The following is a 9,312-nucleotide window of genomic DNA, read 5'->3' as shown; positions in this document are numbered from 1 at the left end:
GAGAGAGAGAGAGAGAGACGGGAGAATAATCCCCGCGTCACGACCGAGGCCTCGCTTGGGTGCCGAGAAACGTTCGAGCTGCACCTGACCTGACCGATGCAACGCGTCAGGGATGTAGTCGTAGCCCTCCTACCCCGCTCCCCGGTGCGGCCTCGCGTACGACGTCGTGAGAGATATCGCGAGCCGGCGGAACCAGTTCTCCAAAACGGTGACGGTATACCCAACGGCTTAAGGGCGATTGAAACGCGAGTCGACACCGCGTCGCGGGGGGCCGCGACTCGCGTGACAGCGCGAGCGTAACAAAAACCGACACTCGACTCGGATAGATCGACGACGAAACGGCGATGATCCTGACATTGGCGCACACGTGCCGCAAATGAGATTGTCCCCGTACGCCTCGAGTGTGTGCGCGCACGGAGATCTACGGATTGTAGGATCGACGAGGAGAGAGGGACCTACCCACGGGTGACGATTAACGCCTCGCATGGCGATCGCGGCGGACGAGAACAGGCCTTTTCGCTTGAAACGTATTTGGGCGCACGGTGTGAGTCGGACGATCGTCGCACGCGTTTCTAGTGCGATTAAAATGGCGGATTGAGCGCACGCGCGCCGTTGACAGAGGTTTTTTTTCCCTCGATGCTTCCGTAAATCGTATCATTTATCTTTCTTCGGTATTCGGTGTATCATCGAGGTATCATTCGATCAATACAATTTTTTTTTTTTTTCAAAGTAAAACTATATCTAATTTTGAATAAAACTTTGTTTTAAATATTTGGAGCGCGAACGGCTAAGATTATTAATTGAACAACATTGGGTTTCGTTAACGATCAAGGTTTACGCAAAAAAAAGCCAGATACTCCGACACGGTCAATAAGTAGCACGCGTATCGTGAGTGTTAGTTCGCAATTTTATTTGAAAAGTGCAAGACCAACCATTTTTCTTAGTATCGCGAATGAGAAGGGAGCGATATTTAAGAACGTCTGCTAAACTGTGGAACGGGCTGGGTGAGTTGGAGTCCAGTGATGTTGTTGAACTCGAGCATCTTCAACATCTCCTTGGTCTCGGGATCGACCTCGATGATGTCGTGCTCCAAAGCGGAGACCTCGGGAACGTAGTTGTCGCGGCGTTCCCTCTCTTCCTCCTGCAGCTTGATGGAGATGCCGCGTACCTGACTGTGCCTAAGCCTCTTCATCAGGTGAGTAACGAATCTAATGGCGATTAAAATACAAGTGTTACAATCGTATCGTTTCTAAAAATCCACATAAGTAGCAAAGATATAAATTCATAGAAGCATTCAACGCGATAAACGTTACAAATAAATCTACTAGAAATGTAATGACTATAATGCTATAATAAAACATTACAACTATTCGCAATCGTAATTGAAGAATTATTGCGCTACACTTGAGAGGTCTATTCTGTAAATGTCAACATCATTACGGGCTTTGCGCAGATATAATATACCGCAGAAAAGAGCCGCGCAAAGTCGTCACGATATTGTTAACATTTACAGAATGGGGGGCCTTAATCTATCGTTAAATCTGAACGTTAGTGACTATTTCCATCTGTGTTTATAAAAAGTAATAAAGTAATAAATATATATAGCAAACTTCATCGTTGGTCGGTTGACAAAATAAAATAAGCTCTGAGAAATTGACGTTTCTTAAACATTGCTACGCACTTACCCAGCGATCTTGTTGCGCAAGGATTTGCTGGGGATAATAGCGATTTCCTCGCATATCCTCTTGTTCGTATGGAAATCCAAAGTGAGACGTGGGTAGTACTTCTCAATAATGAGCTTCGCGGCCTTCTTGACCGTCTTCGTCCTGACGCGACTCTGCAAATCGTGGAAAGGCAAAATAAATCAACAATCCGACGTAGCGCGATACATTTTATTTCATATTTGCACAATTGTGTGTTGCGTGGATCGCACCGCCAAAACTCGGAACCATAACCTAAGCCCAAGGTGGCAAGGGCGTCGCGCGTTATCGCTAGTCGGCTTCTGGCCGATTAATATTCGCACTACCGGGTCAAATAATGAATACGCGAAACGAGTACGCGTGAATCGCTGGCGCGTTATCGCGGATCGCTACGAATTTTCGCGGATCAAAATTAAAACGGATGGCGCAATACGAACCATGTTGGCTTGGATACCGGAAAAGGCACGAAACCACGCGAAACACCACGACACGAAGGAAAGGCAGGCAGGGACCAGGGACTCAGGAGAATCGATGGCGGATGGCGCTGGCGCTGGCGCCTCCCGCGATGCTGTCGACGACAGGCGGAGAAATTTTGAACAAACTCGTGCAAACGTTGCAGCCAACTGCCAAGGTAAACGGCAGTCGAGAAGCCAAGATTACGAATGGTAATGAAGGAAATACAGTACGGGAAATATTCTCGCGTAATTCGCTATGTATATGTCCGTGAAAATCGAAACAATTAAATAAACTGCAAAGCAAATAATAAATTGGACGATAAGACGTTCTTAATTATCGCTGCGCTACTTAATTTGTATTACATGATCTATATTTCGTTAAAATTTATATCATTTTCGAATGTATTTTAATTATTTTAATATTAAAAACGAACATTTTGTGTATTAAATAAATTATTAAATGAATTTTGTTTCTATTGTAAAGATAGTAATTAGCCGCATAGATTCTTATATAATTCACCGTTTAAGCCTTTTTACCTTCGCGGAAACTCGCATTGCGGAATTTCGTTTTTGCGCGAGGTAATATACGCTCGTCTATAATTGCATCTTTCAAAAGCTTCTCGCTTTTCTTCGAGCGTTAAATACGCATTCGTTCGATTAATTAATTGTGTATTAAATGCAGGAAACGCGACTCAAACGAACGAATCTAATTACCGCGACGTGATTCGCTCAGCGCTTTCAACGTTTCGCGAGTGGCAGTACTGCTATAGATTTTGAATCGCGGACGCGCGGACATCGCGGATCGCGGTCAATTGCGGTGTTGCGTCGCGACGGATCGAGAGTCGTTCCGTAACTTTACAGGATTTTCGCCGTTTAACGCAATCTCACGCGCGCGGAAATATCGCGATTGTGTGTTTCAGAAAGGGTGCATGGACGTCCGTTGTTGGTAACGTTGAGTGTCGCGCGTGTGTGATCGCTGATCGCGTATCGTCGTTGTGTCGCGCTGTGCCTCATTGCGATTTCGGTGACGGTGTTTCGTCTAGAAATGGCCGATCGCCGATCCGAAATTCTCGCGACTCGGGCTGCGTTCGTCAGGTATAATTTATACTGCTTTATATCGCACACGCTGTTTCTACATTTATTTCGTAAATTGCTGGGCTACCGAATTCCCTTGTAATTATAATAATTAGTATATTAAATTTAATTTCGTATTTCAGGTACGGTTGAAACTTGCCTCGATATATAATGTGTGTCCATCAGTTCTCCGCGCCGTTACAGTGTATTATCGACGAGCGATATTATCTAACGGCATTTGAGTTTCGAACTATAACGCAATAAATGGTAGGTGAAATTCGCTTTATCATCTAAAGGGAATTTAGATTCCTCGATATCGCATGCATTAAAAAATATTTTTGCACGAATCCGCAGTTGTCGTTGCAAAGCTCGTATCACACTGGCGATTGGCGATTGCGTCTACGTTTGCGTTTACGTCTCTCAACCGATCAGAAAGTAGCTGCTGGCAATTAATTGCGATTCGCAATTTCCGTTCTGATTGGTCAAAAGACGTAGACGCAATCGCCAATCGCTAGTGTGATACGGGCATAAGATTTGTAATTATAATTGAAACTAAAGCCGCGAAGAGAGATTTTTAAACTTTCTACATTAATCCTGAATAAAATTAAGATATAACATTTTTTTCGAACATAGAGAAATGTTTTAAATATTGATTTTCGATTTAATGGAAAAGAGATTTATTTTTTACCGAGGGATTTAGTGCAAAATTAATTTGGGAAATACCGTGCATGTCGGTTTGAAGCACGCTTATCCCGACATCTAATGGCATAATTGGAAAACGATCGAACTCGAGCTAGACTTGACGGGTAAAATATCAAACGTTCGATCACTCTTCAATTGACTCGTTGCTTGTACTGTATTATGAAAGATGTCGCCAACGGGAGCGCGTGCGCGTACTCCGGAGTCCGGAGTCCGAACCGCGGTGTGTGCGAAGCCCGAAGTATCGTCTCGAAAAATCGCTCTGTATTCTACCACGCACGTTGAACGCGTTCCTTCAGCCAGACGCCAGACGAACTACGAAAAATGATACGCGTTCAATAGCGCGCTCGCGCGTTTCCCCATCAGAATCTCGAGAAGCGATCCGAAACAATTCCCCGAATTCGGTAATAGCCTCGCGAGATTCTCCGAATTCGGCGTTGAACGTATAGATGGGGCGAGGGACGGCGGAGCGGCGCGGGCGGTTGGCGGTGTTTTTGTCGCGAGTGGCGACTGGCGTCATAAAGGGGGAGAGGCTGCGCGCGCCGCTCCTCGGCGTGACGAGCGGACTGTCGGAGTGGGGGAACACGGGCGCGAGGCGCGAGAGCGGCCGGGGTGGGAGCGAAAGCGAGAGCGAGAGGCACCGTGGCGGCTGGCGGCTGGCGCGCGAGTGAGACGGCGCGGCGATCGCGCGCGTAGTCGTGTCGCGGGCGGAGTGAGAGGTGGGCGGCGGAGTTTGTTTATCGCCTTGGTGAACGGCGAGTGGCGAGAGAGCAGTCAGTGCGCGGTGCTACGTTCGGTGTGCTACGTCCAGTGGCGGCGGTACGGGACGCGCTCGCGATCGGGTGACTGTTCGTCCGGGCAGGAAATTTGGCCGCGTCTTTCTCTCTCTCTCTCTCTTTCTCTTTTTCCCCGTCTCTCTTTCCCTTCTCTCGTTCGGGCGAGTCATTGCGCGCGAGTGCCGATTACTCCGGTTCCTCTCATCCGTTTTCGCGCGACGGCAGTCCGGGAAGTGCGACCGTCTCGCCGACGTCAAGGGGAAGCCCCGCCGTGTGCCGTGTCGGAAGAACATGCCGCCGCGGTCCATCGCCGTGAGGTAACGGAAGCCCGCGCCCGCGACTTCTCGCGCGTCGATCCGGTGGTGCGCGACGACAGTCTCCCGGCATCGAGAACTCGTTCTTCCCTCTCCCGCTTCGCTCCGGGAAACCTCTGTCATCGATCACGTTGGAGGCGAACGTTATCGTCACGTCGGGTAAGTTCTCTCGGCGCAGCGTTTCTCCGCGTGTGCGCGCGCGAATAACCGATGGCGAATCGCGCGGTGCACAACCGGGTCACCGGACCGTCACCTTTGACGCGACGTTAGCCGCCTCGCTTCGCCGTCGCCGTCGCCGTCGCCGCGAGCGAGCGGCGATAATCCGCGTTCCCGTCACTCGCAGCGCTTCACTCCGTGCTCTGGTTCCGCGTTGAATATCATTGATATCATTGACGTTATTGAGTCAGGCGCTTGAAAGCGCCCCGCCATGTGCGCTCGAGCCGCCGGACACTATCCATTCCATTTATCGCGTGTGCGTGTCCCTAACCTTACTTTGACGGAAAAGCTGCACTCGTGGTTTTTATTTGCTCCCCGAGAAACGCTTCGCGATCCTAGTGACGCGTCACGTTAACGTCACGCTGATCAAATTTCGTAATTTTTCGATGCCCTTTTCACCGCGATATGTTCGTTGGGTACAGTTTTTTTTACTCTCCGGGAAATACTATTATTTAAAATGTTATTGGTATAATATATTTTTTCCTCCAAGTTTCCGACGTATATTTCGCCGTGTTTTAATCGCGAGAAGCGTGGAAATGGCGCGGCGACCGCGACGGATAGATTTCTCGTGGCATCCCGCGCGACTGTTACTCTTATTACGTTATATTACGGTCTGTCAAGCTTGTCAACGTTCCATCGTCCCCGGCGGCCTTCGTTTCCGTCAGCTGACGCGCAGCGTGTCCCCCCCCGCCCCCCCCAGCCAGTCCGTCAACGACTTTCTCCTCCATGGCACGCGCGTTCGTCCTTCGCCGGATTTCTTGCCGCGCGAGAGTGTCGGTGCCGCAAGACTCGCCAGCCGAGTCTCGAAGCGAGCGAGCGTATACATATATTTAAAACTTGCCGCGTATACGCGCACGCTTATTCGAAATTTCTCCGCCGAAAGGTCGCGGGTCGCGCAGTACGTTCTCCACCTACCTCGCGCTTTCGTTGAAAATCGAGGTCGGCCTTGACCGCCGCCGCCGAGCCCGCCGACCGAATCGCGCTTTTTAAAAACACGATGGAATTTCAGGAAGCATATTTCTGTATATTACTTGACATTTATATATTTGTATGTATTTTATATACATATATACGTAAAAAGTTTTGTATATTTTAAATATATTCCACATATTTTTTTTTGTATTACTTGCCATTTATCTAATGTAAAAAACCTCACTTTCGATATATATCTTCTTTGCTTTACCGTGACAATTATCTTATAAATTCGGATTTATTTCTGTACTGTTAATTGGCTTTTTTTATCTTACGATGTAAGCCTGAATTAATTTTCTCACTTACTTACTTTTCGTGTGTTTGCGATGAAATAAAAAAGAACCGAATAAGTAATATTGAATAAAAGAATTTTTGCATCGTTATTCGTATGCCGCATTTATGCATAGTTTTGCTTTCTAAATTAACGTTTGTGCCTCTCGTGCGTTTAAGATAATAAATGGAAGAATGTCTGCATTATACTTATAATATTCGTGTCGTTTTATGTAAAATTTTACTTTCAAGTATCTCTCTCTCATTTCGTCATGATAATTATTTTGTAATATCTGAATTTATTGCTACGTTTATTAGCTTTATTTATTTTACGGTGCAAGACAAAGTTAATTTTCTTATTTTTTGCGTGTTTGTAATTAAACGAAAGAATCATTTATTATGCGCTCCGCGATGGATTTTCTCGCGTGCAATCATGTACGTAGTACGTATATATAATTACATGTACATAAATTAAGATTCGACCGCGATGAGTGTAACTCCTAATGCATATACATATACTATAAATTGAAAATATAACAAATATTACGCGAGGCGTTTTTTTTATACCTATCAGTTACACAGAACCTTTAGCATACTGAATATTTTTGTTATCAAACTTGTCAAAAGACTTTTGTCAATAATTGGAAGCTTAATTACGTTTAAATCTATTAATACTCATTTATCGATACCTATTACGAATACTCGTAACTTTTAAATCGTGACACAACGATTTCTACGATAAAGAAATTACATCATCTCGCTTAAACATATTTCAGTTATTCCATTTCATCTTTTATGCGATAAACGCACGAGATGCCAGCATAACAATCCATCGGTGAGGTGGCGAGGAAGTCGCCCAGTTGAAAAATCGTCATCGATGCCGTATGCATGAAACGTCGCGCGCGAGAAATATCGCGCGCAACGCGAGTCGAGTCTCCGCTGCGCTGTCTCCTCCGCGCGACACGTCGCGAAATATATGCGGGCATTAGAGGAAGAGGAGTCGGCGGACGCGAAACGCGGCGCCCGCGCCCTTCTTTCCGCGTGTCCCTTAAGCCCGTTTCACGCGATTCGCAAGAACGTTCACCGTCAGAATTCCATCATTAATTCAAGGAGCTTTATTATTCTAGTGAAAAAGATCCTGTCTCGCGGGACTTTGGACTTACGTTGCCAAGTGGAAAAATGTCAATTGACGGTATATATACAGCCAATCGATTTGAATTTGAATTGTGATTTATTAAGCTGAAAAATTTATAGATTTTCCGTAACTCGTGAACTCGTTTGTCTCGTTTGTCACGTCTGTCGATCTCTCGATAGGACATAAGATCGGTTTCTAATTGTATATGATCGTGAACGCGTGTTTATGTACGAAAGAGTAAAGAGAGTTATACTTATATAGCGTTCTGTCGTGGATATATACCGGCTGCAAGTTATGAATCGTGTGAGCAGAGCGGCCTTTCTATTTCGGTCCGCCGTCGCGCCGTAAAACCAGTCGCGCGAATGAATTTGCAGCACCGCTTTAATTCCGTCTCCTTAATTCGCGCGCGCACGCCACGTACAACACGAGCCACGTTAACGTAACATCCCCGTCGTAACGCCGCTCGTAATACTGCGTAATTACGGCGCGGAGAGTAGAGTACGCTCTCGCGATCCAACTCCTCGGTGATGTACACTCCGTCCCTGCCATCTTGACGCAACCAGGTCGCCACTCCCTTTCCTCCTCTATCTTTTTTCCTACCCTTTTTATCCGTATACTAGAAGGACTGTAACAACTTCGCGGGGAAATTGCGCGCGTGGGTGTCGCGTACGGTACACAAGCTTTTCCGCGTTTAATGCAATAGTTGAATAAGCCGAATAAGCGCGAGAAAGTTTTTCATATTTACACCTTTCAATATTTTATAAAATAGAAACTCGAGATCTTTTTCGCTATATAAGATTTTATTGCCATACGATTAAAATATCCGCAAGAAAGAAATACAGGTGACTCTCGAATAACACACGCGACACTTGAATTGCACGGAGTCTCGAATATAGCATGTGATAAAAAATTGTGACAACTCTATTTTTTAAAAGTTTTTTTTTTAGTAATTTTTTTAGTAATCCCTTGAAACCAAAAGCTCCAATTTTTTATGAATCTGGAATCTGGAATAACACGAAATCAATTAATCGTGTTATTCGAGGATGCTATTCGAGGATGCTATTTTTAATTTTTATAAAATAGTATTTCTTTGTCCAGAAATTTTTTTAAATTATTTTTTTTCTTTTTAAACGTTAAATAAAAATTTAGCAGAACCTTTTCGCAGAACTTTTTTGTAAGATAAGTTAATGTGAAAACGAATAAAAATATTTTAGTATTGCGACTTTTTGGCGCGATTGATCTTGTTGATGGTTCCAATTAATATTTGACATGATTGCTTTTGGTCACGTGCAAAAATTACGCTTTTACATTGTTGTTTAAAGACGTAGTTTAACGACTATTACTTCTGCGGCTCGAATATAATGTGAATGAATACCTATATACTCGTTCCGCCCGTGATTTTTACATTAAATCCAAAACGAAATAAAATAGCATCAAAGCGGTGCGGAAAGTGAAAGAGATTGATCAATACAATATGCAATAGAGTGACGCGATAATATCTCTTGAAATAATAGATAACTGTTTTTTTAATAAAAGAATAAAAGTATTATATGCGATCTATATCTTTTTTTATATACAAGTGCATACAAGTGCACACATAAAATATAAATGTATATTAAAATATAAAGAATATGTGTGACATATATAATATAAAATTCAAGGTAGATCATACGTATATCTATTTTTATCAATAATTTGTGA

The 9,312-nt window shown here is 44.6% G+C and overlaps 2 protein-coding genes across 4 annotated transcripts in view; one reads left to right on the top strand and one right to left on the bottom strand.

The window, feature by feature from the left end:
• Nucleotides 1–889: 889 nt before the first annotated feature.
• Rps17 (ribosomal protein S17) overlaps nt 890–9,312 on the bottom strand; it is a 209,348-nt gene continuing 200,925 nt past the window's right edge. Inside the window, exons 2-4 of one of the 2 annotated variants that reach the window (XM_077419577.1) lie at nt 2,138–2,174; nt 1,686–1,837; nt 890–1,208 (exon numbers count right to left, since the gene is read on the bottom strand). In XM_077419577.1, the coding sequence (XP_077275703.1) occupies nt 971–1,208; nt 1,686–1,837; nt 2,138–2,140 (393 nt within the window). In that variant the 5' untranslated portion in view covers nt 2,141–2,174 and the 3' untranslated portion in view covers nt 890–970. Of the gene's footprint in view, nt 1,209–1,685; nt 1,838–2,137; nt 2,286–9,312 lie in introns of those variants that run through there. The other variant, XM_077419576.1, reaches the window with a different exon arrangement.
• Nucleotides 4,608–9,312, top strand: part of Fur2 (furin-like protease 2) — a 348,856-nt gene continuing 344,151 nt past the window's right edge. Inside the window, exon 1 of one of the 2 annotated variants that reach the window (XM_077419570.1) lies at nt 4,608–5,177. The gene's annotated coding sequence lies outside the window, so the exon portion shown is untranslated. The remainder of the gene's footprint in view (nt 5,178–9,312) is intronic. The other variant, XM_077419571.1, reaches the window with a different exon arrangement.

Source organism: Temnothorax americanus, unplaced genomic scaffold (assembly GCF_048541705.1).
Source record: "Temnothorax americanus isolate GAGA-0224 unplaced genomic scaffold, ASM4854170v1 Scaffold56, whole genome shotgun sequence".
NCBI classification, from domain to species: domain Eukaryota; kingdom Metazoa; phylum Arthropoda; class Insecta; order Hymenoptera; family Formicidae; genus Temnothorax; species Temnothorax americanus.
This window is presented reverse-complemented; position numbering and strand designations above follow the sequence as displayed.